The 27,440-nt window shown below is 51.2% G+C and overlaps 4 protein-coding genes across 6 annotated transcripts in view; 1 reads left to right on the top strand and 3 right to left on the bottom strand.

The window, feature by feature from the left end:
• VPS53 (VPS53 subunit of GARP complex) overlaps positions 1-9,951 on the bottom strand; it is a 67,870-nt gene extending 57,919 nt beyond the window's left edge. For all 3 annotated transcript variants that reach the window (XM_054084923.1, XM_054084922.1, XM_009558495.2), the window contains exons 1-4: positions 9,822-9,951; positions 7,343-7,423; positions 6,214-6,263; positions 5,321-5,387 (exon numbers count right to left, since the gene is read on the bottom strand). In XM_054084923.1, coding sequence (XP_053940898.1) covers positions 5,321-5,387; positions 6,214-6,263; positions 7,343-7,423; positions 9,822-9,905 — 282 coding nt within the window. In that variant the 5' untranslated portion in view covers positions 9,906-9,951. The remainder of the gene's footprint in view (positions 1-5,320; positions 5,388-6,213; positions 6,264-7,342; positions 7,424-9,821) is intronic.
• Positions 9,952-10,062: 111 nt separating this feature from the next.
• On the top strand, positions 10,063-15,697 carry TLCD3A (TLC domain containing 3A). The gene is made up of 5 exons (XM_009558530.2): positions 10,063-10,656; positions 11,429-11,512; positions 13,477-13,690; positions 13,887-13,982; positions 14,427-15,697. The coding sequence occupies exons 1-5, from the start codon at positions 10,535-10,537 to the stop codon at positions 14,694-14,696; spliced, it is 786 nt and encodes a 261-aa protein (XP_009556825.2). The 5' UTR covers positions 10,063-10,534; the 3' UTR covers positions 14,697-15,697.
• A 535-nt stretch (positions 15,698-16,232) lies between these two features.
• Positions 16,233-20,317, bottom strand: GEMIN4 (gem nuclear organelle associated protein 4). Its single transcript, XM_054085191.1, has 2 exons — positions 20,216-20,317; positions 16,233-20,152 (listed from the first exon to the last, which is right to left on the bottom strand). Exons 1-2 carry the CDS (start codon positions 20,223-20,225, stop codon positions 16,959-16,961), a joined length of 3,204 nt encoding a protein of 1,067 aa, XP_053941166.1. The 5' UTR covers positions 20,226-20,317; the 3' UTR covers positions 16,233-16,958.
• A 1,579-nt stretch (positions 20,318-21,896) lies between these two features.
• On the bottom strand, positions 21,897-27,437 carry GLOD4 (glyoxalase domain containing 4). Its single transcript, XM_009558494.2, has 9 exons — positions 27,284-27,437; positions 25,748-25,797; positions 24,885-25,005; positions 23,929-24,073; positions 23,590-23,726; positions 23,200-23,286; positions 22,860-22,973; positions 22,687-22,773; positions 21,897-22,176 (listed from the first exon to the last, which is right to left on the bottom strand). The coding sequence occupies exons 1-9, from the start codon at positions 27,371-27,373 to the stop codon at positions 22,111-22,113; spliced, it is 897 nt and encodes a 298-aa protein (XP_009556789.1). The 5' UTR covers positions 27,374-27,437; the 3' UTR covers positions 21,897-22,110.
• Positions 27,438-27,440: the final 3 nt, after the last annotated feature.

Raw genomic sequence — 27,440 nt, forward strand, 5'->3', positions numbered from 1 at the left:
ACTCATCCAATTTCAGTCAACTATTTTATGCGTGTGTGTGCACAGGGCTGGGACAGACAGATCAGAGGTAACGAAAGAAATATTTGTTTTAGATTCAAACTATAAAGCCACAAATCCATTGGGAATCTTTGGATTCCTCTTGAATTCTTGACTCCTTCTGAAATGGATTTTGTATGAAGCTGCCTTACTCTTACTGACCCAGGCACCCACATTCTGGCTGCACAGATACTGTCAAGGGTTAAACCGGACTGAAAACGCAGAGGCTACTGTATTACAAGGACAAAAGCCTCAGAGGTGAAGCAGCTTCAGCCAAACAACCAGTAAAGAAATGTCAGCAACTGTCAAAAAAATTACAGCCAGCCCATACAGAAGGTTTAGCAATAAACACAACTAAAGAGTGATAAATAAAACCGTACGGAGTGTGTTAAACGCTCAGTGGAAAAATCTATGGGAACTTTTTATACTACACCCTGGGGCAGTGAGGAAATTATGCCACAACTGGACTGCAGCTCTCAGCAAGGTCAGCCCAGACTCCAGTTCAGCAGCAGCTCTGAGAAAAGCTTTACAGAGGAAAAATCGGATAGCGCTGGCTCCCCAGAAAGTGCAGGCACAGCTTGAACAGTGCATTGTTACAACTGAACCACAGCAGCTCCTGCATTCCCAGCCTCTCCCAAGGCAGCCGAAATAGCCCGAGTCTGGGACTCCCAAGGAAAATTTCGTTACACCCTGCAGAGGAATGTTCCACCCGCGACTGTTGTTTCCTCCCATAAAAGGCTCGTTAGTGAGATAATTTCTGAAGTGCATGGTATTGTCTACAGACTTTACTGAAACATCGCACCAGGAAGGGGAAGCCAAGCGAGCCAGACTATTTTAAGGCTTTTGCATTTAGAGGAAATTCTAGGGCAAAATTTCAAAAAGGCAGATGCTTTGAACTGGGAAATGTTACGCCTTGTGGAGAAGGAAGCATTCCTGTCTTGAGAGCTGCTTAAATAATTCTTTTGGGGCCACATCTATTTGATCGACTTTATTTTTAGATTTAGAATCTGCTTTTTCAGACACCTAACTACTATTTTATACAAACCTGTGCATGTGATCAAGACTATTCGAGAAGCAGTTTAAAACTCAAAGAATGACTATAACAGCTATTCTTACATCCCTTTTATACATACAATCCACCTTGAAGACCTACTCAATCATCTCGGCACCCAGGTGGAGCACAGAAGTGTTGTCCCCATCATTAACACATTATCGGCCAGATGGGACAGGAGATTCGACCACAGGGAATACAGTGGCTGGAACTGCAACTAGAATTTTGAACTTGCTATCTCTAAGATCTCCTTGTCCTTAAGGAGCGTGGAGAGGACATTTCCATAGCTGCATACTATATGTTCCCTACTGGATCCGACTGGGATTTCTATTGCTCTAACTGGGAGAATAACACGCAGCACTATTCAGACACGTCTCCCCTGGCAGCATTCCCTCACTATCAATTATAAGTAAAACGTTACCCTGGTCTCAAAAACAAGGCTGGGCTCCCCTCTCCTGGACAGCTGCGAAGGTGCAGCTTGCAACAAGGCTGAGGGAAGCACAGCTCCTCTGTGTGAGAAGGAAAGCTGCTTTGCTGGGCTCAGCTGGCAAATGACCCCTTCCTCAAAGAGAAAGCAAGCTGTCAAAGGCTAAATACCCTCCGTTTGTCTTCTAGGAACCTGCCTCGTATCACTGGTCTCCAAACATACTACCAAAAAGAAGAGATTAGCTGACAGCAGGTCCCAGGTGATTCGGGCAGCACTTGAACCAACAGCCTACCAAAGATTCCCAGCCTCTTGTTGAATGGTTAAGGCTGAGGGGGAGATAGAAAAGCCAGTGATGAGCTTCCTGAATCAGCTTCTGCACAAATGGCACATGGTGCACCCTCACCTGCACGAGCAGCAGGGATGGCAACTGCTCCTGTGTGCATCGCTGCCAAGGCAGGCAGGGCACAGCTAACACGGACAGCCGAGAGCAGGAAAACCCCTCCAGCCTTGCTTTGACTTAAACAAGAACTTTTTTTCCTTCTACCATTGCACATGAGGCTTATGTTTCCTTTGGAAGGAAGTCAGAGATTGAAAGGATGTTGATGAAAACTATTATTTATTCTCCAGAAAAGAATGGCTCCTCTAGCTCCAATACCACGCAGTCAGGCAATTCTGGCTGATTACAGCTTGCATCGTGAGGCATTAGGAGAGGATGTAACCAAAGAAAAGAAGCTCTTGCAAAACACCTTCCAGGTCTAGTCTTGCAGTAAATACACAGGACACCGAGATCCCACTGAAATTCAAGCACCTACAACATCAGATGTCAGAGGCATTTTTATTTACAGCACGCGCTTTCAAGGACATGGTAGATTGCATCATTCCTCTTGGGTCTCAGGGTGTCAAGGGATGAAGAGATGTCAAAAGACAGGAATGGCTTTTACCAAAGCTTGTCTGCTGCAAGTACTGCAGACCACGGGCCATAGACACCCTGTATGGTAAGAAAGTGCTATAAACAGAAAAAGGTATCTGCAGATTAAACTTTTCACTGTGGCTGGTTTTAAGCTTTGTTTCAAACCTATTGCAAAAGCTGTTTGCCAACTGTTTCTTTATTAATCAAGGGTGGTTTGCAGTTGTGGTTAAAATAATAACATGCAATAACGATGTTCAGCCTAAGCCTCTTAAGGGAGGGACTCACAGGATGACAGTGCCTATCTGTGTGTAGGCTTCGATCAAGTTTTGCAGGGCAATATTGGTCTTGAGGAAACAAATTTCCTACAAATTTAATCAGAATAGAAGATCAGTAGGAAAAGAACCTAATTATATTGTGGAACCAAACTACTATCAGGAAAGGTAAATAAGGGAAAAAGACCCTTTTCAGTAGCAACAACTCCCTTCCAAGCAGAGCACTGACTTGTCGCAAAAGCACCTTGCTTTCAGTTGTTTCAAAACCGTTTCTTACCATACATTGGAAAATTAAACCCTTTCCCTCCGATGGGAGAAGCCAAATCTCTTGCTCTGTAAAAATGTAACAGTTCTAAGTCCTTGATTCCACTGAGAATACGTTGGTTAAACAAAGGCACTCTTCAGCAGAGAAACAGGCAGCTGAAGCTGAAAAGCAAAGTTTTTGCTTTTTTCAGCTATCAACATGGTAGTCATGTGAAAAATGTTGCCTCACTCCCCTAGCTAGCACACAGGACACACTGCTCAGAGAGAGGGGTGCGGGAGGTGACGGAACCAGCAAATGTTTCTTCTTCCTCCATCTGGTTCTGGAGAGACAAATATAAAAGTTCATCTCAAACTGAAATGTAATTCAAACATTCCCCAGCGCTGTAAGACGACCTCCTCCGCTGCGGGTACCTCTGACCAGCTAACACAAGGCCTGAGCTGACTGATGCTCTTTTACTGCTTTAAACATCAAGAGCCAGATGAGTCCTGCCCCTCTACCAGTCTGCTTCCAGCGATTCACACATGGAATGCACATACAAGTGTGAAAGAGTGGACTTGGATCAGAAACACAGAAAGAATAACTCACAGCATTTCAGATTCAAACAATTTTTCTTACCAGAGAACTAACACTTTCAATAATCAAATGGTTTCGGTATTTGTTAGGATCTCCAAGTAAAAAACAACAGTAAGGCTTCTGGGAGACTGCTTGACCCTGGGCCAGCTGTCAGTGCAACTGCAAGCAAGCCCTGGCATCCACCTGAAAGTCTGCTTCTACCTTGCAAAGGAGCAAAGTGAGGGAAAATGAGAAAATTCACAGCTAAATACAGGAATATTTGAGACTAACTTTAGTTCCAGGCCACTTGAAAGACGCCCTGCACAGACGCACCACATACACGAGCACATCTGAAGGTTTTTAGCTGGACAGCAGTTTAACTGGTTCCTTTACAATCAAACTATAAATGATGGGCTGCATAGACAGATCTGCCTCCCCAGCATTTCAGAGCAGGATACTGTCCAAGTCCGTTCCTACATGCTTTGGAGAACTTCAAAGAGATTAAAGAATGAGAAAGCACCGACATAAAGCAAAGCTCTAAGAAAAGCTGCTGAATCTAACAGAATCACAGACTCTTCTGTTATCCTGCAAGCACAGCTGACTGCAGCGCTGCTTTTGTCCACCTCTCACCATGTTCATCCTTCGGACCTGCAAGTCCTGAGGCACTCTGGGGCAATCCTCATCCACAGCTCTTCTCAATCCCACTTTTTTTTTTGTGATCTTCTCTGAATTTGTCACCTCAAATGGGCCCAAAAGGCTACAACAGCATCAGTTTTCCAACCATGCCCAAACTCTAAGTGCTGTACTCATTTCTAGTCCCTCAATTTCTGTAATTGCCTCCACACTCGATGTCTCGTCTCAGCCCTGCACAGCGATTACAGGCAGCACCACTCCTAGGTATTCCACATCCCAGGCACATTCCCAGTTTAAGAGCAGTTCTCAGGCAACCATGCAAACCTTAAACAAGTTTTGCTAGGAGAGGGAAGCACCTTGCACTTTTTGAAAGCAATACAAATTAGAGTAATTCACTCAAGGCCAAAGACTCTGTGGCAGATCTAGGATTAGAAACACACGCCAAGAAGTGGAAAACACAGCCAGCCATACTGGTAAGGGAACGACCACATCCCAGCAAACCAGTCTTAAATCGAGTATCGAAAAGATGAGTCGGTGTTGACAGTGGGGAAAGCAGCACAACTGATAATTCAAGGCATTAATATTCAGACACAGGAAATGGAACAGCACTGGGATATCCTCAAACTCAGATAATACGTGGACCAAGCTCAGTGTTCACAAACACTGTAGCGGTGGCCATGCTGTTCGATACTGTACTCCCAGCAAACGCATCTGTCAAGCAAGAGACAAGCGAAAATCTGATCATTGAATAAGATATGCAAGACAAACTGGAAGTCCATCATCAAGCTCAGTCACTAGCAACTCGGGATACTTCAAGCAAACAACCTAGTTAAGAGGCTAAATAGCCTTTTATTGATCTGCACTCAGCAGCAAATGTGCTTGTACCTATTTAATCCTGTTCATTTCATCATTAGCTTCAGAGTGGCACAACTGCAAGCCTCCTGGTTTGGCTTTTGATTTTTTTAATCAATTTCTCATTCACTTCCCTTCGGCGGGTGACCAGAACAGAGGCCTGAACAGTTTTTCAGTGAGCAGCTTGCAAAGACTTTAGTGTAAGAGACGGCACAAACACCTCCCTGACAGCGAGAGTGTGTTTCTGCCTGCCAGAGCCATTCCCCAGCTGAGCATCGCAGGATGAGAACCCTTAGCATGACCGGAGATGAGGCGCACATACCTGTCTGCCATCCTGTCCCACGTTGGTCTGTCCTCTCACTACCGTTCGAATGTTGTCATCCAACCTCCTGGAGAAAAGAATCTATAATGTCAAACTCATCCTATACGCATCTGACCCAAATAATTGTGGGAACCTTGAGAGCTACGGAATACATTTAAAATAAAAAAGCTGGTGCTACCAAGGATAAACTCCTCTTATTTCTCTTCTCTTCTCTCTCTCCACAGGACATCACTATCTTAGTTAACTTAAAACTCCCATTGCAAAACCAAAAATCCATTCCTTAATTTAATCAGGGCTTCTTGCATTTCTCTTCCCTTAAGCAATATTGTCAGTTTTCTCTTGCCCATTTTCATTTCTACTTTCTACATCTTGAGGCGCTGCCTCAATTATTTCAGGTTGGTAATGCCGGACTGCAAATGAAATTTAAGTATTTCCTGCACACTTATGTATCTTTTTCTTTTAGTATCAATAATGACAACAAAAAAATAGAAATTATGTGTTTTACAATTCTTATTTTGACCTCACAAACTGAACAAATTTGCAGCAACCAAACCTCCTGGGTAGTTTGTTATCCCGGCCTTTGGACTGTACCAAAATTTGGTACTTGTTGATTCTTGGTTCATTGTTTTTTTTACAGCTCTACTTTGTAACCCATCGGCTAAAATAACAGGAAAGGCACGTATTACACAACAGGGGCAAAATATAATAGAGAATTATAATTACAGGGAGTCATTTTTGTCTCTGTCCCACTACGGGAGCTGAGACTGACCGTATTCATGCCTTTTAAGCAAATTAATTTCTATCAGCTCTAGTACAAAGGCCATATTAATGAAGTCTCAGTGACAACCAGGCTCCTCGTCACCTGAGGTGCAATGAAATGGTGAAACATTTACCTTATTTTCAATCGGATTTTGTTCACAACTTCATCGATGTTTGCCAAAGACTACAACACGAAAAAAACAGAGCAAAGTGAAACAAGGAACCTTTCATCGTGATACACATGAGCTGTGATACCTAATGTTCTCTTATGCGTAGCACTTCACAAGGTGAGCAACGACTTTAGTTTATAGATGGAGGAATTGAGACATACAGCACCTTAGGTGCTCCCCAGGTCACATCCTAAAGAGCAGCAAAAGACAGGGCAGGGCAGATCCCAGCTTCGCAGCCAGCCCTGACCCAGCAGGGTGTCCCAATTCCTGACACGGCTCCCAGAATGCTGTGGTGACACTGACCTCCAGTGGGCAGCGGGGACCGAGCCTTTGACTTTCTTAGGCAGAGAGCCTCCTGCAGAGCTCAGACTCCCAGCACAGGTGGCGGAGGAGGCCTGGCTGCTGCTGGAGCTGCAGTGGGGTACTGCAGGGGAAATCACTCTTCTGTTGGCAAAGGGAAAAAAGCCAAGCCAGTGCCATCAGCAAACTGACTAGAAACAACTGAAAGCAAAAAAAGCCAATGCTGCAGAGGATCTTAAACATGGTAAATGTTGGAGCTGACTCAAAACCCAATCTTCGGCTGCAGAAGCACCTCTTTTTTAGCACTGTCTTAGTCCGAAACTGTCTCTGAGGCTGATTTGGAGAAGACAAAGTACGGATATGAGATGAGCCCACGGCAATCTCTTTCTTTACATCGCAAAAGAAACAGTAGGTTCCAAACATGGATGACTCTCTGGTGACATTTCACAGGTAATACCTGCTTCATCTGGCTTAAAGCCCCGAGGATTCACCAATGATTAATACATGCCAAGTTATGCAATTTACCTCAAGGAAAAATTCGTTTTCTATATAGAGGTTATTTCTACAGTCCAAAGCAGGATTTTTACTGCAGCAAACACTTTGGGTGGAAAGGAACTACATAATGACAGTGAACCTCATGAGATGCGAATTTAAGATGTGATTATTGTTACAGCCTTACTACCTCTGCTACTGTGTAAAAGAAAAGGCTTGGGTACAGGTTTAAACAGCCTCCAGTCATTTAGTATCAGGTTACCCCTCACGCTGAGAGGGCCGTACTGTGAGCGCTACTTACTTGCTCAGTAGGAAAGAGAGTGTTGATATACTCTACAGCGTTGAAATCTGCTCTGTCCAGGGGATCTTGGCTGGGAAATACCTGCAGAGAGGGAGGAAAACAAATACAATCAACAACACATCACCATTAATTGCTGTAACTCTATACAGTACCTACTACTTTTCATTACCTCTGCACCCACTTCCGACTGTGTTTCAGTGTTGTTCTAACAAGCGTGTGCAGAGAGCAGTCAGGCTTCCACGCAAAAGTAAGGTACCTACATGCTCTAGGGTTCTCCAACTGATTAAAATCCCTATGGATATCAGCCTGGGTTAACACAGATAATAAACCTGCTTGCTTCTACACACAGCCCCCATACAATCGATTATGTGGAAAGAATTCCCAAGGGATGTGATCCATTAATTATGCAACCCAAACCGCACTAATGTTTTTGTGCTGTCTGGAAGTGAAAGCCCCTGCTGAGACACTGCTCGGATCCTTGCCTGGGCTTTGCAAGGCTCCATGGTGAGAGTTGGAGGATTTGCTTTTCAAAGCCACGTAATAGGAAACACGATGTATTAAGAAATGGTTGTACAAGTTCTCTGGAGACTTGGATTGGCTGCTTTCACATGAAAAAAAGAAGGAGAGAAATAGAATCTGCTGAATAGTTCTTCCTACCCACGGGAAAGGGAAAAGAGCAGCTGTGGTGCAAACAGATCTCCGACAAAGCAGCTCAAACAATGCAAACACAGCTGCCAGGCTTTGATTTTTGTCCTCACAGACTAAGAAACATTGTGTCCCCTTCTCTGCTACCATATTCACTCCATATTTACACAGCTATCAGCTCTGCACTCCATGGCCAAAACCCTGCCCAGCTCAGACTGCAGCATCACCTCTGCACACCACCCTGGTCACGTGCAGCATTTATATTGTTTTACACATTTACATACAAACAGCAGTTCTGTGAGACTATTCAAGTGAGAGAAACTTCTCCCTGAAATAGGCTGTTCAGCAGCACTCCCGAAGCTATTCCTGTGGCCAGGAAGCAGACAGCAGTTAAACGCGCAACAGGTCAGGTCTGAGCGAGGAAGATGCTCTACCATTAGGCCATACGAGAGGACAGTTGCAGCGTCACAACCAGCCTGTCCTGCTCTGTGCTCACAGCTCCTGTAGGTTAAATTAATCCCAAATTCCACAAGCACTGAGAGGAGCTGAAGCAAGACGCATGATGGAAGATAAAAGCTAGCCAGGAACTCCACTCTCAAACCGCAGATAGAGATCAGTGCTGCAGGATGAAGTAGCTGCTCCCAGGAACTCACAGCCCATTAACCAGAAATGATGTTTGGTGGAGCACCAGCCTGCGTGCACTCCCTACTCTGCTTCAGGCAGGAGTCAGCTGAGCCAGTTCTGCTCATTTAATCAGAACCTGTCAGGTTTGGGCCAAAGCTGATTAAGGAACACTCCTAAGAGCAACAAGATTATGGGGTTGGGACACAAGACAAAAGGCAGGAGGCAATGTTACCACAAATATCTGCCTACAGCTTTGTTACCCGCAAAAATAACTCAGCCCAGGATATGGTGGATTCTGCATTGCTCAAAACCTGAAGTCAAGACTGTTTCTAAAATATGTGTTTTACATTGAAGAGACATTTGATGAAAATGCTATTGGGTAACTTTCTTTGCTCATATGATGTTGGAAATCACACCAGGCTTCTCCTTTCAAACATACAGGATCTATAAAGTGTTATTTTGAGATGTTATTTTGAGAGTTAGCTTCTGTGTCCGTCCACAAGCTTCCACTAGGAGAGAGAGCTCATTGGACAGAAGGGCCGGTTGAAGCCAGAGCAAGCTCAGTTGCAGACTCCAACACAAGGGAGATTTCACCTTGTGTTTTGCCGGGCTCCAAGTGGCACAGAGGGCTTCAGGGAACATTGAAGGACTTGGGCTGGAACGTTATAGAATCACTAGGTTGGAAAAGACTGTTAAGATCATCAAGCCCAACTGTCCCTGCCCACTACCAAACCATATGCTTAAGCACCTCTTCCACCACCTCCAGGGGTGGAGACCCAACCCCCTCCCTGGGCAGCCTCTGCCAGGGCCTGAGAACCCTTTCAGTGAAGATTTTTTTTCTTATGTCCAAGGTTCTAACGCCCTAACGTTCCTATTGATCACAAAAACCAAGCTAAGACATTTAGCCCATCCTGACGTTGAGCGAGCCGCAGGGCACTGACTCCATTAGGACGCTTATATATAAGTAACAAGGATTGGGTGAAGCCTGTTCCCTGCATCCTAAGCGAGCAGATGGGGCCTGCTCACCCCGCCGCTGCTGGGGGAGAGCCCGCAGCACCGGGCTGGCCCGGGGACACCGGCAGAGCCCGCGCCACAGCTGGGCCGCAGCCGGCCTGGGGCTCCAGGGGCCCCCGGGGCCCTCCCGTAGCGGGGCCGGGCCGGCCCCACAGCCAGCCCCTCTCTGCGGGCAGGCCCTGTCCGCCCCGCGCACCTGCTCGATCGCGGCCTGCACGGCGGGTGCGAGCTCCAGAGCCGCCTCCAGCTCAGCCCCCAGCTCCGGCTCGTCCTCCTCCATGGCGACCACTACTTCCGGGACGCGCGGCACGACGGGATGCGGGAGGACCCAGCTGTGGGCGGGGCTTTGTGAGGACGCGCCAAGGGGGGCGTGGTTTCATCTCGGGAGGGGGAGGGGCTTGAGGTGGCCGTGGCCTCCCGAGGGGGCGGGGCTTAGCGCGGGCTCGGGGGGCGGCGCGGCGGGGCGCGTCCCGGCGGCGGCGGCGGCGGCGGCGGGGCAGGACCCAGCCGAGCCGAACGGAGCCGAAGTGAACCGAACCGAGCCGAACGGAACCGAACAGAGCCGAGTCGTACCAAGCCGAACAGAACCGAGCCAAGCCGAATTGAACGGAGCTGAACCGAGTAGAACCGAGCCGAACGGAGCCGTACCGAGCCGAATAGAACCGAGCCGAGCCGAATAGAACGGAGCTGAACAGAATTGAACGGAGCCGAAGCGAGCCGAACGGAGGTGAACCGAGTAGAACGGAGCCGAACCGAATAGGACAGAACCGAACCGAGACGGATTGAACGGAGCTGAACCGAATTGAACGGAGCCGTGCCGAGCCGAACGGAGCCGAGCGGACGCGAACGGAGCGGAACGGCGAGAGCGCGCCGGCTGGTGCCCGGCGGCGGGAGGCGGTAACCGTCCCCATGTGGCGGACGCTGTCTCTCGCCTCCCTCTTCTTCCCGGGGCTCTTCGTCCTCTGCATCCGGTTGCTGCGCGGCGCCGCCCCGGGATGGAGCCTCAAGGACCGCATCCTCCTCAGCGGCAGGTACGGGACCCCCTCCCCGTGCCCGGTACTGCTGTGCGGAGCGTCCCCGAGCGCACGGGACCGGCGGGATAACGGGGGGACCGGGCGGGGGGGGGAACCGGGTGGGATAACGGAGGGACAGAGTGGGATAATGAGGATACTGGGTGGGATAATGGGAGGACCGGGTGGGATAATGAGGGGAACGGGCAGGGGGTAACCGGGTGGGATAACGGAGGGACCGGGTGGGATAATGAGGGGAACGGGAAGGGGGGAACCGGGTGGGATAATGAGGGGAATGGGCAGGGGGGGAACCGGGTGGGATAACGGGGGGACCGGGTGGGATAATGAGGGGAACAGGCAGGGGGGAACCGGGCGGGATAAAGAGGATACTGGGAGGACCGAGTGGGGTAAGGGTGGACCAGGCGGGATAACGAGGGAACTGGGCAGAATAACGGGGGAACCAGGTGGGATAATGGGGGGAACAGGGCAGGATAACAGGGGAACCGGGTGGGATAATGCGGAGGGAATGGGGCAGGATAACAGGGGGAACCAGATGGGATAATGGGGGAAGCGGGCAGGGTAACCGGGAGAACCAAATGGGATAACAGCTGGTCCATGGGCATGGAAAAGACCAGCAAACAAGCTAGTGCTGGCACAGCCACCCCAGCCACATCCCACGCCGTGGCGAGGCTGTGGGGTGTGCACGGAGTAGGCGTCTGAGCGCTGACAGCTCCGAGCGCAGCCCCGCAGCAGTGACGCTTGGGGTGACTCCTTTCCTCTCGCTCGCTCTCAGGTTGGTGTCAATGGTCCAAGCTACGATGGCAACGGCATCCGGGATCGTGGTTGTCCTTAACTGCAAGAACGTGGTGTACGACAGGTAATCGTCCGACAGCCTCGGCATCCCACAGGGATTGCGCGGAGGCTGTGCCCAGCCAGCTCACAGCTGGAATATTTTATGCCGAAGGCTTGCGTGTACAAAGGGGAGAGGAAAACCACATTCTCGTTCCTCTTTCCTCCACTTTGGGAGAAGGCTTGGGCGATGTGTTGGCTCTACAGCCCCTGAAAGGCACTGCCTTATTCGATGTGCTCAGACTGGGGCGGCTCTGCCAGCTTGGAGGGTCTCCCTTGGAGGAATGGATGGAACATGGGCTGAAGGTGAGCAAAAACTCACCTACTTATCACTTCTAAAGGGGCAGGGATTCTTCTTACTGGAATCTGAAACTCCTAACGAGTCCAACAGACCTAGTGAGAACTGGGTTTTAAAAGTACATCACCTTTTCCATGCCAAATGGATGCTGAAGGAGTCCAGAAATGACTCCTTCAAATGAATATGGGGTTTATCCGGAAGGAAAATCACAGCGCCTTGTCGTCCGTGCTCCGAGATAAACTGCCCCAGATGTGGCTGTCAGCAGGAGCGATAGCGCAATCTGGGTCAGAAGGCTTAAACCCAGAGCTATTATCCAGAACAGCAGAGAAAATTGTAGGAGGGAAGAAGATAATTACGCTGCGCTGGAATTTGACCATCACACTGGGTTTCAGGGAGGGCTGCCCTCTCAGTTGCTGCGGATGCACAATGTCCTACCTCGCCCTAGATAGTGACATCTACCTAAATTGCTCGGTCCTGCTTAACGCAGGCGGTCTGACGAGTTACCTCTCTGCTCTAAAATAAAATATCTGCTGTACAGATAAATCCCAGACCCACACGGACGGAAGGTGTTGCCGACAGCCCTCCTTCTCCTCCGAGCTGGGTGCTTGCCCAGCTCTTCTCAAGGCCAGCACCTCCGTGGCCAAAGACCTCGATTTTCTTCGAATCTGGAGAAAACAGAGCCCAGCACTCAGCGAGGAAGCTCTTGGAGAATGAGAGCAAGACAGAGGTTACAGTAAAACTTGCCAATTTAATTGCACGGGCAGCTGATCGTTATATTGCTGGCACTGTAATTGCCCTCCAGAGCCCTGGGCAAGTTTTGCAAACACAATAGTTGGTCACTTCCCCTCCCTGCTTTACATCACTCACATTTTTCTGTCCAAAACAGGAATGTAGGCAATGACATTTTTCTTGAGACAGCAAGAGAGCAATAGCAGATTTATTTGGGCCCCAAGCAACATACTCTTTTTTTTTTTTTTTTTTATTTATACTTTTATCAGTGTGATTTCACTCAGGACATCCTCAGGAGCCCTCTCTCTTGCTGCTGCCCGGATTGTGCAAGCAGGATTCCGACATGCGTTGAGAACAGGCAGCTGCCTGCAGTTATTTCCCAACAGACGAACGTCTCGTGGGGGTTTATTGCCTATATTAGATATTTTGCACTTCACTCTAAATTCCAGCCCGGGCATCTCTAACTCCGAGGTCTCTGGGTGCCTTCCAGACTCTCCCCGGGTTAGGCAGCCAGCTGAAGCGATGTGACAGGCAGAAAGGACGGAGTCTTGGACTTTTTTTCTCCTACCAGGCGTTAGCTCTGAGTGTTCCAAGGCTTAAGGGAGAAGATGACCTGCTGTAAAGGTGTCAGATCAGTGCTGGATCCCGAGTGGTGCTGTGCCCCCGGCCCACACGGCAAACACCCGGCTGTAGAGCTAATCAAGATCCTTCCGTTAGCACCTTGTTTGCGCTTGGCTAAGCCGAGCTCGGTGCCTGGCACAGCCGAGCGTGCAGCAGGGACAGCCCTCCACGCGTACCAGGTACCTTTTTATCTCCGGTGAACCAAATCAAATTAAACCTCAACACCTCTCAGCTTCAAAATCCGCTGCTTCCATTTCAAACCTAAAGGCTCTTCCGGCTTCATAGAGCATCGTGAGGTGCTCAGCGCTGTCGTGATGCCGGTGTGTGCTCTGCTCCTCCCCTAGGCACTGGCTGGCCGTCGAGTACATCTGGGTCCTCGTTCCCTACATGACCTACGACATCTACGTCATGTACCTCTGCCACTGGCACAAGAGCCAGGAGAGAGGAGTGGCCGAGAAGAAGCACTCGCTGGCCAGCGTGCGGAGCTTCCTCCTGCAGGAGCGGCTGATGGTGACCCACCACCTCTTTATCCTCATCGTGCTCACCCCCATCACCCAGGTAAGGGCTGGGCACGGCCACCGTGAAAAACACAGCCCACGAGGAGCCCCGCGTGGCTGCAAGGGCTTGCAATTGAAGCTATTTCTGGCACAGCATCTCTGGTGGGCAGGAGCCCGTGACCTCCTGGAGATGCTTGTGTTGGCTTCTGGCCACCTCTGCAGGAAGGCTCCGTGTTCACTCTTGTCTTTATTCGCAGCACTTCAGGGGAGAGCTGGGGGACTTCTTCGTGGGCTGCATCTTCATAGCAGAGTTGAGCACGCCCTTCGTATCGCTGGGCAAAATCCTCATGCAGGTAGGTGAGGAGGGACGGGTCTCTTGGGTCTGAGAACCCCACAGCAATTTGTACCCTTTCCCTGTACCTTTTTACCTCCACCAGCCCCTGTTCACTTAGCAGCAGGGCTGGGGGGGGGGGTCTCAGCTGTAACCCCGAGCTCCCCCCCAGTGCTGCTTTCCTCCCACTCTCCTGTTAGGCTCCCCCAGTAAGCAGCATGCCCAGTGGCATCCCCAAACTGGGGGCTGTGCCATGTCCTGGTGCTGCCCGCTCCGTCTCTCCTCCCCCTGCACTACATTCCCTCCTGTCCCAGCCCCCTGCCCTCCACACCCCCCTTCCCATCCCACTTTCCTGCTCCCTCCAAACACTTCCATACGTCCTCTGTGCTCATCTCCATGCTTCCAGTCAGTGCGCAGGGAGCAACAGGGCGCTGCTCACCGCACGTTCGTCTTCTTCCTTCCCCAGCTCAAAATGCAGGACACGCTCCTGCACAAGGTGAACGGGATCCTCATCTTGGTGACCTTCTTCCTCTGCCGTATTCTCCTCTTCCCCTTCATGTACGCGGCCTACGGCAGGCAGGTGGGAATCCCTATTTACATGGTGCCTTTCCGCATCCCCCTGCACTGCAACATTGCCAACGCCTCCCTCATCGCTCCCCAGCTCTACTGGTTCAGGCTCATCTGCCGCAAAGCCGCGCGACTCTACGGCAGCTCACCCGCCGACAAAAGCAGATAACGGCTCGCGGTGGCAGCCCAGCCAGGGCTGGAAAAGCATCCGCCTCCCTGGCTCTTCCACCTTCAATGCCAGCGCTGCAGGGACCATCGCGGAATTAGCGCTGTTTTAGCTGGAAGCAGCCTCGCCGTCTCCACTGCTGTGCCAGGCAGCGCCAGCCTGCGCTAGGAAGGCTTTCCTCCCACGCCGCTCCGCTGTCTTATGTCCTCTCAGCTGTGGGAGCCAGTGCAGGAGCCAGCGAGGAGGAGGTTTGTCCATAGGCACGACATTCCTTCTGGGATTCAACACTGCGGCACTGAACTAACGGTTAGAGGGGTTTGTTACAACCCTCTGGTGACCAGACACCAGCTCCAAGCACGGTGTGAAGGAGCCTGCAGCCCGGAGGCGATGCTGGAGCGTGCCAAGCCCCACGCAGCGGCTTTGGGGACTGTGGGAGCCGTGTGGTGGACCTGCCGCATCCTCAACTCACTCCTCCAGCTCTGGTTTACCACCTCCAGCTGAGAGCAGAGCCGGGCCCGTGGCATTGTTCTGCACAGCCCGTTCCTGACCTTTCCCGATGTCACCTCTACACTACAGCCGCCGTCAGCCTCTCGCCTCCCACAGACTCATTTAAGATTCCACTTAACTCAAAGGTGCTTTTCACTCCGACTGTCTGATATCTGTGGCTGGCAGTCCTGGGGTAGCGGGGCTCCGGTGTCCTCAGGAGGCTGGAGGGAGAGAAGCTTGCACCAGGATCGAGGAATGGTCGTGCTGTCTCAAGAGCAATGCTGGTAGGGCACAGCACCCGTGGCTGAAGGGCAGGATGGGGACAGGAGCCTGCCAAGCCCTCATCTCACCAGCACAGAGCCCTTCGTCAGCAGGGGATGCAACTTTCAACCCTCTTCCCTAATGGCAGTTGCTTTTCTCTGCCCTGTGTCCCCGCAGTGGATATTCTAAATCACCGAACACGCTCTGCCTCCAGCCACCCCCGGCAGCCCCGGTGGCACCCAGTGCGTACCAGTACAGCCTGAGCTCTGGTCCTGTGGCCCATCCCTCCTGAATCCCACTGCCCTGTGAGGCAGGGGACGAAGAGCGTCCACGCAGGAGCAACCAGCAACCCCAGAGCCAGGCGCTGAGCTGTGGCCTTCACTGGTTCAGCCCATTTCCACCTTCAGTCCTGGGAAACAGAGTCAGGCTCCCCATCTCGCCCTGCGCTGTGGGGTTCACAAGCCTTGTGGGTGCACGCGCGTCAAACGGCACCAGTTGGGTTCCTTCCCTGCAGCCACCGCCAGCCAGGGCCCCCCCTCCTCCCTGCAGCCTCCCACGCTCACCTGGTGCCCCACTGCTCCAGGGCAGGTTCTACACCAGCGAGACACCCGTACCCGCTGCAGCCACCCATGCTGGAGACCTGTGGCCACATTGTGCCTTCTATTCTGTCTAAAACCAACAGCTGGAAGGGCTGAGGACGCAGTTCTTTTGGGTGTTGGATCTTGTCCAGCTATGGCTGTATTCTGGAAAGAAAATCAAAGGGCTTCTTCCAAGGGTTAATGCAGAAACACTCATGGTCGAGACCAGCTGATGTTTGTTATAAACTGCTTGCTACCTGTTACAGATGTTTGTATCTCACTGTTTTCATGGCAAATAATGTGCCTTACGTAAGGACCAAAAAAAAAACCAAACCAGCCAGCGAGGCACCTCAGTTTGCACTAACACTGCCCTGTTTCATATTACACCTATCGGGAGACCAATAAAGCTTTCCTTTGTGAGTCCCAGCACTGGACGTCTCTCCCTCGTGCCATTGATTCTTGGGTGTGGGGTGTTAGCACACGGGGTTACCGCTGCACCCCACCTCCGGGCAGTGGCAGCGAGTGCGTGTACCTGCCTGTCCTGAACTCACCCAACTCGCTTCCCGACCTGCGGCAGCACACGGCAAACCCCACAATCCGCCCAGGATGAGGAGAGGGCTGGCGGCTGGGGAGCCAGAGGGAACAGATTTCCCCGATGCCGGAGGGTCTCTCCACAAATCCAGATGCCAGCAGGCAAGGTTGGAGCTACAGGACCTGCCGCTGCGCTCCGGATCGGCTGCACCCACAGCTCTTCCTGCTGGAACACTGGAGTGACTGCTCCTACCCATCTTTACACAGCTTAGGTTGGAAGAAAACAGCAGTGGAGAAGTAAGTTCAAAAGAGAAAAGCAGATAGGGTTTATTACAGATCTTACACCTTTCCACACAAGGGGCTCCCTGAGGCAGGGTCCGTGCTCTCCTCCGTTACCCTCTCCAGCTTCTCAAGCTTCTGAGCGGGCTCCCAGCTTGCTGAGCTTCTGCAGGAGGGTGCTGCGCAGCGCCTCGGCACTGACGTTCTCAGTGATGGACTCAAGGAAGTGCTTCTCGTTGGCTCTCCGCAGCGTGTTGCTGGGGGACGTATCGGCGCTGCTGAAAGTCTCGTACTGCGAGAGGATCTCCAAGGCCACCACCACCAGCGGTTCGCCATACCCCTCGTCCGGTAGCATGGCAGCGACGTGGAGCAAGTGGCAGAACATTTGGATGCAGATGAAGGACACCTCCTCCGTGCACGTCGTGTCCTTGGCGGGTTTGGAGCGGAGCCTCGCGGCGCTCTTCACCGAACCCAGCAGGTCTGTGAGGCTGCTGCAGTAGAGCTGGACCACATGGAGCCAAGCTTCTGCTGGCAGCCAGGTGGAACAGCTGGAGCTGCAGAGGAGCTGGAAGCCCCGCAGGAAAAGCACGGAGAACTGGAGGTAGCAAGCAAAGGGCCGAAGGTTGAGCAGGGGCATGTATTGCACGTACTCCAGCGTGTATGGCACATGCAAGACTTGCCTCTGAAGCAGGTCTTCCACCACGTGTATGAGCCTCTTCCACTCGCTGTGGCTGCACCAAGGCAAGACCTGAATGAGGGCCACCAGGAACCCTTTGCTGAAGAGATTCACTTCTTCAGGGTTGTCCACGTTGACTGTGAGGAGCGTCAGCATCGTCTCCCTGAGCTCTGTGGACACACAGCAGCACTCCATCCATGCCAGGAGCCCGCTGCCCGGTCCATACTGTGGCAAAGGCTGGCACGTCCACTCATCCTCAGGAAGTGCGCAGACCTCAAACAGTGTTGCTGGGACCTCGTTCTTGAAGTGGTCTCCGTAAAGTTTCTTCAGGCGGAGACCAATGGTCCAGTCCAGTGAGGCCACCTTCCTGTGAAGCCAAGCCAGCGACTGGACCCACAGCTCAGGGGAGGGGGCGGCTTCTGGTCTTACCACCTCACAGAGCTGGCAGAGGATGTCCAGCACCAGGTCTTTGGTCTCCAACGAAGGGAAGAACTGGTCCCCAGGTTGATGCCAGTACTTTGTGTAGCCATCTAGAAGCTTGCAGAGGCTGAGGACAAGTGGGAATGGGTGACAAGACTTGATCCAGTGCTCTTCTGAACAGGACTGGATCCTCAAAGCCTTACTGAGGATCTGCAGGCTCAGTTCAACTTGAGCAGAGTCTGACTTCAAATAGGGAAGGACAAAAGCTCTGGTCACCTCTGCAGGTGACACAAGCGGGGTGGCTGAGCTTGGTTGCATGAGAAAGGCCAGGAACTCAAGGAACTGCTCCTCTTCCCTCACAGTGGAAAGCCTCCCCAACACTGCCTCCTCCAGACACCTCACCACCAAGCTGCGTGGCTTGCCTGGATCATCATGGGTCTCCTGGAAGCTCAGCGCTGGGAAGGAGCAAAGGATTTGCCCGAGGAACTGGTGCGCTCCTAGGTTGATAACAGCAAGATTACAAACCTGCTTCACTGTGGCCTCGGGGTACAGCAGCGCGAGCCTGGCCACAGAAGCCACAGCCTTGCTCAGGCCTTGATCAGACACACTCTTTGTGATCTGGTTGAAAGTCACATTCAGATCCTCCTGGAAGCCCTCCATGACAACCTGCAAGTGCAGGCACAGACCTGCCCCACCCCAGGACGCCAGGACACCTGAGAGCACATTGTTTTTGTCAGGCAACGAAAGCTCAGTGTAACACTCCACGATGGCTTGGGTCACTTGCATCTGCAGCTCTCGAGCCTCTTCATCTTGACGGGACATGGCAAAGTTCATCAGTGTCTCCAACAATTTCAAAACTAGCTCTGGTTCCTGAAAGAGAGCTTTGTTTTCCACAAGGCAGTCAACCCACTCCTTCGAAAAGGCCCAGGTCTTTTCAGAAGCAAAAATGGAGCACATCTCCTTGTGCCGGCCCAGCTTTTGCTCAATGACTGTCATGGCAACCGAAGACACAAGGCTGGTGTCCAAATCTTTGCTCTTCAGGGTGGTGCAGATCTCTTTCAGAAAGTCCTCGGTCATCTGTGTCAGCTCTAACACTACACGTGTCTCATCCTCACCCAGGTCTCCCATCTCTGAGAAGCAAGTGAGCCTCTTCCCAAAGGCACTGAGCGTGTCCAGGAGCCGGTAGCTCTCATAGCAGAGCTCCTCAGAGCTGCTCAGGGTGTCCTCCAGCTCCTCTCCCCAGGCACGCAATAAGCTGCGCAGCAAGTCCAAGCCAACAAAGAGCTCCTCACGAGACAGCTTGGCAAAGGACGAGAGGCTCATGCTTCTCTCTGCTTCCTTCACCTTCTCGTCCAGCCTGCAGTGCCGGTACCCGCTCTCAGTGTCTCTGCTCCAGAGCCCGACCACAGAGCTGATCTTGTCCAGGTACTCTGCTGCAGGGAGCGGGCTGCCCGCTGGCTCCAGCTCGCTGAACACAACCAGCAGCTCCACCAGGTTGGCCAAGGCGTAGCACTTCATGCGGGGCAGGGTGATGTTTCCGTAGATTTGCTTTAGCCCCTCCATCAAGACCACGAGCAGGCTGGTGGCAGCGGGAGGGCCGCTCGGAGAGCCAGGGTCACCCTTGAACCTCTTTGGGGCCTGGAGACCGTCATCTGGAGGGGTCTCGCAGCCGTGCTGACGGATGAGGGCACCGAACGCAGAGACCGTTTCATCCTCCTGTCCCTCCTTGTGTTTCATCACCTCCCACCACACGTCCAAGAAGAACACGGTGTCTGACGGAGATGTCTGGTGGGCGACGTACCGCACCAAGCGCTCCAGCTGGCCGTGCCGCACCTGGTGGGGCAGCGCCAGCAGCATCTCCACCAGGAGCCGGGGCGCGCCCAGAGCCTTGACCAGCTCGAAGAGGACGGTGTGGCTGAGGTCGGGGATCATCCTGCCCACGGAGAAGAACCCATCCTCCTTCCACTCCTGGTCCAGCGAGGCGGCGGAGGGGCCCGGCAGCAGGACCTTGGCCCACACGAGGGCCACGGCCTCCTTCTTCCAGCGGCAGTGCCGGCGCGGCGAGGGGCATTGGGCTCCGATCTCGCCGAGGGCGTCGGTGATGGGGGGTCCCACGCGCTCCCACTCGTCCTTGCGCAGCTCCCGCAGCGGCCGCGGCTGCGCCAGCCGGGCGGCCAGCAGGAACGCGCCCTGCAGGATCGCCGTCTCCTCGCACACGCCCCACGGCCCTGCGGAGACAGCGTTAGCGCGGCCGCCCCGGCCCGCCCCGGCCCCGCTGCCCCCGCACCCACCGGCCTCCATCGCCGCCGCCTGCCCCGCGCGCTTGGCGCGCTCTGACGTCACGGGGAAGCCACGCCTACCCGCGACCGCCCCAGCAGTCCCTTAACCCCGCCCACCAGCTGCGTCCGTAAGCCACGCCCACTGCCCACGCCCTAAACCGTTCCTAAACCCCGCCCACAACGTAACCCGCGACCATAATTCCACGCCCACAACCTCCATAACCACGCCCATCACCCCAATAGCAAAGTGCCTGCGCTGTTAAGCCACGCCCACTCCTCAGCCCCGCTCACAGCATAGTAAACACCATAAGCCCCGCCCACAACAACGCCCATCATCAACACAGCCCTCCCATCAGCCTCATAACCACGCCCATTATCGTTATAGCCACGCCCATGACGTAAGCCACGCCCATGATCCATGTAGTCCCGCCCCTGCCCTAGCGCCCGCTAAGCCCCACCCACCAAATAACCCTTAAGCAGCCCCGCCCATACCCGAAGCCCCGCCCCCTCAATCCGCCTCGCCCAGCGCCCCCTGCCGGCCCGGAGGTGTCATCACCTCTCCACCCTCCCTAGCGTTAATTGGTGAGCAGGAACATCCAGAACTCAAAAGGCAGAGGAGTTTCGGCGTGCGCCGTGCAGGTGGATCAAACACTTTCCAACCGTCCTTTTATTCATTTAAGGGTGACAGCGCCAGTTCCAGGGTGCAGCTTCGCATCACATTTCATAGAATCACAGAATGGTTTGGGTCGTAAGGGACCTCGCTCCTTCCCTCAGGACACGATTCTCACCTTGATCAGAACATGATCCAAAAATCGCTGCCGAATCTGAACCAAAATCCCAAGCGACAAAAACACAGCAAGGAATTTTTCCTGTTTGAACTCAGAATATTCAAAAACACTGACGTGCCTCTGCAACCGGGAATGCTGCCAATTGTGCCTGCTTTTCTCTGGGAAGCTTATTTGAGGTTTTCATCAAGAAGGATTATACGCCAGGCAGCGTGCCAGACGTGGACAACGCCAGTAATTACTCTCTGTATTCCCTTATTCCATTAGCAAAAGCAGAGCAACTTCATTCCAATGGAATGAACTCTGAACTGTTACTTTCAAAGGTAAAAACCTAATTGTAAAACCATGACACGCCGATTTCAAGCTGCCTCCCGGCACCTCAGCAGACAGCACAGCACTGCTGGGCAGCACAAAGCACGTCCCCGCTCCCATCTGGAATGTGGAAGGCTCCATGCGCTAACGTAAGGAGACAGGTATGCAGGAGCTTGGTTTTGGGTGGAAACCACCACATCAAGGACGTGTCCCCAGTGAGCAATGCACCACAAGCTTCTCAAATGAACATCTCACCTCAAAAGCTGGAGAAACAGCTCTGAATGATAACAGGGTTTGTTCCAGAATAGAATATTCATGTGCTTTCACGAGGTCGTTTCTCTGTTCCCAGTCAACGGGCGCTCACGATATCTGAGCCGCCCCAGTTCTCCGTACACAGTCCATCCCTTCAGCCCAAAACTTCGCCACAGAAATGGCCTGAAAATCTCAGAGCTGCAAATCCAGGATGGCTAAAGCCAATTAGTTAAGAGAATTAGATGCTATAATGAATCTAGCAATGTCTTTGTCAAGCACAACAACAGAGAAACGCAGGGTTTTCCTCTTGACAGATAGCCCTGGTTTTGAAGCCACCTGCTCCCTACTGCATAACTTGATTTTTTTTGAAGAAGAACACGTTATTTGCTTGAAAGGAGAGAGTCACAGTAAGAGACAAGCTGAAATCAAACAAACCAACCGGCATGAGACATTGCGTGCCCTCTTACTGGAAGAGGTGATGCAACAGATTAGACAGCACTTGCATTTCACTCAGATGAAAAACAAGGCACAAATGAGCAGTCCATTCCTTCTCTCCAGCTAAGCAGATGCCTTCTTCCTATTTTGTGCAGCAAACCATTTGTCACTGTCGTCCCCTGCCATGGCCTGCATGAAGAAAAGCATAACCACGTTCAGAACAGCAGCCGACTCACCAGCCTCTCCCATTCAACAGCCTTTCCCACGAATCCAGATTGATCACAAGGACACTTTCTAATCTGGAGAAGTCTATTCTGATGGATAAATTATTTTTGATGTACTAGTAAGGAAAACAGACACTGAAACCCAGTATTCTCTGCTGCAGCAGATAAATACGTGATCTACTAACACGAGAGCAAAGCAGGACGGTTTGAACACAGCCTTCCCCCAGTGCTCACGCTCCACACAAGAGCCCCTCTGCCTCAGGAGGGTGTCCAGCTGCGCTGATGTTACTGCAGCTCACAACTCATTTTCTGTAGTAACTTACACCAAAGCACTGCGGATGTGTCCAGCAAAATATACCCACACAGCCAGGCTGGAAAACTAACCAGGACATGAAGTGAGCTTTAAAATTCATTTTTAGGTTCTATAAGTGTCTGTAACTGGGAAGAAAATGGATGTGCACACAGCATTACTTACATCGTTTAACAATTTGTCACCATTAGGGTCCACCTTGGACAGATCTCGGAATGCTTCATCTCCCACAAAACAGATTTCATGGCCATCCTAAATGAAATTTAAAACCAGGTAAGTTAGATAACTGGGAGAGAGAAAATGAATTCAATTTAACCACTATTTCCTATATTACTCACAGGATCAGCCAAAATAACCACTTGCACTGTGGCTTTGCCAGGTGTGTCCAAGCTAACCAGAGGAGTTAAAATTTTCTGGTTCTCCTTTTTCATCAGTGCTTCAATCTTTGGCAACTTAAATAGAAAACAAACAAAATCAACTCTAGTCAGGTGCATTCAGGTCGTTACAGTTCCCCATCATCCACAACTCCAATACATTCCCAGCGCCAGAAATATAAACAAAATATCTGCTCCATATTATTTAGTTCCTATCTGAGATATTTTGCTAATGCTACTAGAAATTAACCTCCCACTAGTCAGCTCTGGGTAACGACAGGCACAAAGGAAATGTGATCACCACCTCTTCCTTTGCGCAGGAGAAGGCAATCCGCCCAAACGCTGTCCCATGATCCACCGCTCCTCCAACAGCCTTCAGCTCCAACTTACACTGAAAGAGGAAAAAAGAAAGCCCGGCTCGCAAGATGCTGTTCTCAGCGCTACATTCCCTTTCAAAACTGCCCACACAAATGTCCCAACAAGTCAGAATTACCAGAGCAAACCACAGCTTTTTCTAAATAACTGCAGTTACTTGAACGCAAGCTTTAATTAAAACACACAGAATTAAGCGCACAGTTGCTTTAATTGAGAGCTTTTTTTTCACATTTAAGATTTTGTTCTCACGAAATTAGAGGTTTATCTGATGAGAGACAACTTTTGAAGACAACAACTGGAAAGTTTTCTAAGGACTAACCTGGTTATCCGCGTAGCCTAGCAAAGCCTTTTGTTTTTCCTCATCCTTCTCATATATTTTCATGCCAAGCAAATCAGACCAGTAGTTAACAGACTTGCGCAGGTCAGAGACACCCAAGGTTACTTTCAGCACAGGATCTTGAAGATTGCAATAATACAAAATTAGTTACAAACAAGTTGTAGTTTTAAATGCAGTTTTACACTCTTGAGAAGTCACAAAGAAATACCACCACCATACTCTGCTTGATAAAATGCTATGGAAACAAATGCACAGCCTGCTCTAACATCCCACTTGTAAATCTCTCCGGAATACCAGTAAGAGCAAGTGTGCATATTTCACCTTGCTTGAGCTGTTCCTTGTCTTCCAAGTAGAACTTGTAGCCTCCTGGGGCTTCAGCTTCGAAAACACCAGTTGTGACTTCTTTGAGGGGCCACCCCATCTTCTTGGCATTGCTCACGGCCTGGCTGGACACAAGTGTTATGCCCTACGGGAAGCAGAGCAGACACACACAAATTCACATCATGGACGGTGCCCAAGACCTACCTTTCAATCGGCTGCCTCCACATCGGACCAGAAACAAATAAAATTACTTCTTATAACAGATGAACCACATGATCTCCGGAAAACCGTCTATCTTGCTCCTATAAAATAAGCTTAGTCTTACTGTGCATCCCCCATGTATTTGGCACGCGTTAATCTACCCTTCTTCACATCAAAGGGAAATGAAAAGCTAAAGGAATTTAAAACTGTGATTCAATACGTTGTACAGAAGTGAAAAATAGAGTTCCTAACTGTTCTGCCAGGTTAGGCAAACAGCCGTGGCTCCGAGCGGCTTTTCCCTGGCACCTCACAAACTGGGGGAGCACAGTAGCTAAGGAGAAACAATGACCAACACACGATATGTATTCATAGAAGAAACATGGGATTATTCAAGGGCTGTCAGCAAGTAAATAACAAAGAACTATGTAATAATAAGTAAAAGAGCTTTTGCTGCAGCAAAATCCTCCTTAACTAATCATTTCACGTTGGATCTGGCAGCAAATACCAGTTGTCCTACACACAGAGAGCAACTGAGCCACAAGGTGCTCATGGAAGGATTTCCTGGATCCTAACTGAGCACAAAGCCGCTCTAGTTTCTGTGTTTCCAAATTGGAGACAATTACAAACGCAAGAGAGTCTAATAGACTAAACAGAAAAGGAAACTGGTTCAACCTATAAACTGAACAGACGCCTAACCATAAAAATAAAAAAGCTTATCTCAAGAAGGAAATTTTGCTACTAAGCATGGTACTTGCCAGAAAGTCATTGCCCAGGCGATATTCTCCAATACCATAATTGTAAGTCAATTCCGCAACAAAGTGATTGTCTTCTGGCCCGTAGCCCACCATCGTTTTGCTCCATTTTCCATCATAAGGGCTGGAATATCGATATTTAATTGTCGTCAGTATTATAAATAAACATCAAGAACAGCACATATCAGTGTTCCAAGGAAGAATTTCATTTCTAGAACAAACGGCACGGGCAATCCAGTCACCTCCCACCAAGCAGGAGCTGACACCTGTGAGCAATTCACACTGCGGTGCAGCACACCGACATCCCCCCACTCAGTACTTTTGACCTCAGGCTGCCATACACAACCAAGCAACAAAAAAACAGCTCTACTTCTTTCTTAACAGCTTGCATTTTAAAGCATAAACTGCTCATTCGCTGGAATTACACAAGAACTTCCTTATTAAAAAGTAGGAAAAGTAGACAGTTGGGCACCAGACTGTAACAGTTCTTAACGTTAAGAAACGTTACGGTCTGACAAAGGTTAAGAAAAGACAAAAAACTTTGGGGCTAACAGGAGCGATCTTTAACTTAAGACCCACAGAGAGCCCCGGGTCTGTTAAAAACTAACATAGCTGAACTTAATTCCAGCAAAGTTTAGAAGTAATTGTACAAAGTTCAGTATAAAGACTATAAGTCTATAGGTGTAACACAGCAATGCTTGTGTTCCCACATACACATCACACCTAATACTCAAAACCTGCCAATTCCAAAGGTAGCACTTTAAATAAAACAACCCCTGTTTTACGTATAGCATAACAGCATGGCTGGTTGGTGGGTGCTTTACAAGAAATGAAGGTCTGGGGGAGGACACAGGGGCCACACTCACCCATTGCAGCTGGCTTTGCAGCCCTCCTCAAACTCCTCGTGCCTCAGCACCTTGTGTATCAGGAGAGGGAGAGGTTAGAACAGAAGAAACGCCTTTCCCCTTTACCTCAGCTGTCCCATCAGGTTTAATGCCAAGCTGGGGGAGCCAGGGGAGCTCGGGGCCCCCCATGCTGAGGTGGATGACCCCTTGTTCCCCTTCTCCCCTCCTCTGAAGCCGGTGACTCCTTCCTCTCCCCCCTCTTCCCCCAAGATGGCGGTTTTCCACCCCTTCGCCTCCACTGAGTTTGGTGACCATTCCCCCTTCCTCCTCACTGAGGTGGAAGACCCCTTCATACTCACCCCTTCCCTCTCTTCCCTGAGATGGGCAACTCCTTAGAATCATAGGATCAGTAGGCTGGAAAAGACATCAGCTGCAACTGTACCTGTCCACTATCAAATCACGTCCACAAGCACCTCACCTACCCGCTTTTTGAACACCTCCAGGGATGGAGGCTCAACCACCTCCCTGCACAGCCTCTGCCAGTGCTTGATAACCCTTTCTGTGAAGAATTTTTTCCTAATGTCCAGCATAAACTTCCCCTGATGCAGCTTGAGGCCATTCCCTCTTGTCCTGTCACCTGTCACTTGGGAGAAGAGACCAACATCCACCTCTCTACAACCTCCTTTAAGGTAGTTGTAGCGAGTGATGAGGTCTCCCCTCAGCTTCCTCTTCTCCAGACTAAACAATCCCAGCTCCCTCGGCCGCTCCTTATAAGACTTGTTCTCCAGACCCTTTACCAGCTTCAGCACTCCTTGGACATGACCTAGGACCTCAATACCTTTTTTATACTGACGGTCTCAGAACTGAATACAGGATTCGCAGTGAGGTCTCACCAGTGCCAAGTACAGGGAGGATCCCTTCCCTGCTCCTTCTGGCCTCACTGTTTCGGATACAAGCCAGATGCTGTTGGCTCTCTTGGCCATCTGGGCCACTGCCGGCTCACGTTCAGCCGCTGTCAACCAACACCCACAGGTCTTTCTCTGCCAGGCAGCTTTCTAGCCACTCTTCCCCCAGCCTGGAGCTGCACGGGGCTGTTGTGTCCCGAGTGGGACGAGGAGGTTGTAGAGTGGAGGGTGCTGGGCTCTTCTCCCAAGTGACAGGGACAGGACAAGGGGGAATGGCCTCAAGCTGCACCAGGGGAGGGTCAGACTGGACATCAGGAAAAAAATGTTTCACAGAAAGGGTCACCGAACTCTGGCAGAGGCTGCACTGGGAGGGGATGGAGTCCCCATCCCCGGAGGGGTTTAAAAGACGGGCAGACGAGGTGCTCGGGGACATGGTTTAGTGGCAGATAGGAATGGTTGGAATCGATGATCTAAGACGTCTTTTCCAACCTAGTGATTCTATGAGTGCAGGACTCTGCACTCCTCCTCCCTCTGCCTGAGGCGGACGATCCCTTCCAGGCCCCCCGGGCCCTTCCTGTTGGGTAGATCCCTTCCCCCTCTCCTTTGACTGATGGGAGACCCCTCCCCGGTTCCCCCCGGCCCCGCTGCTCACGCTCATGCCCAGCAGCTCTCGGTAGAAGCTCGCGGTCCGCGCCCGGTCCCCAACTTTGAACACGAAGTGCAGCGCCCGCCGAGCCCCCATGGCGGAGCGGACGGCGGCCGTCGCGCGAGAATACGTCAAGCAGCGCGCCCGCTGCCTCCCCACGGCT

The sequence above is a fragment of the Cuculus canorus genome, chromosome 20 (assembly GCF_017976375.1).
Source record: "Cuculus canorus isolate bCucCan1 chromosome 20, bCucCan1.pri, whole genome shotgun sequence".
In the NCBI taxonomy this organism is placed as follows: Eukaryota; Metazoa; Chordata; class Aves; order Cuculiformes; family Cuculidae; genus Cuculus; species Cuculus canorus.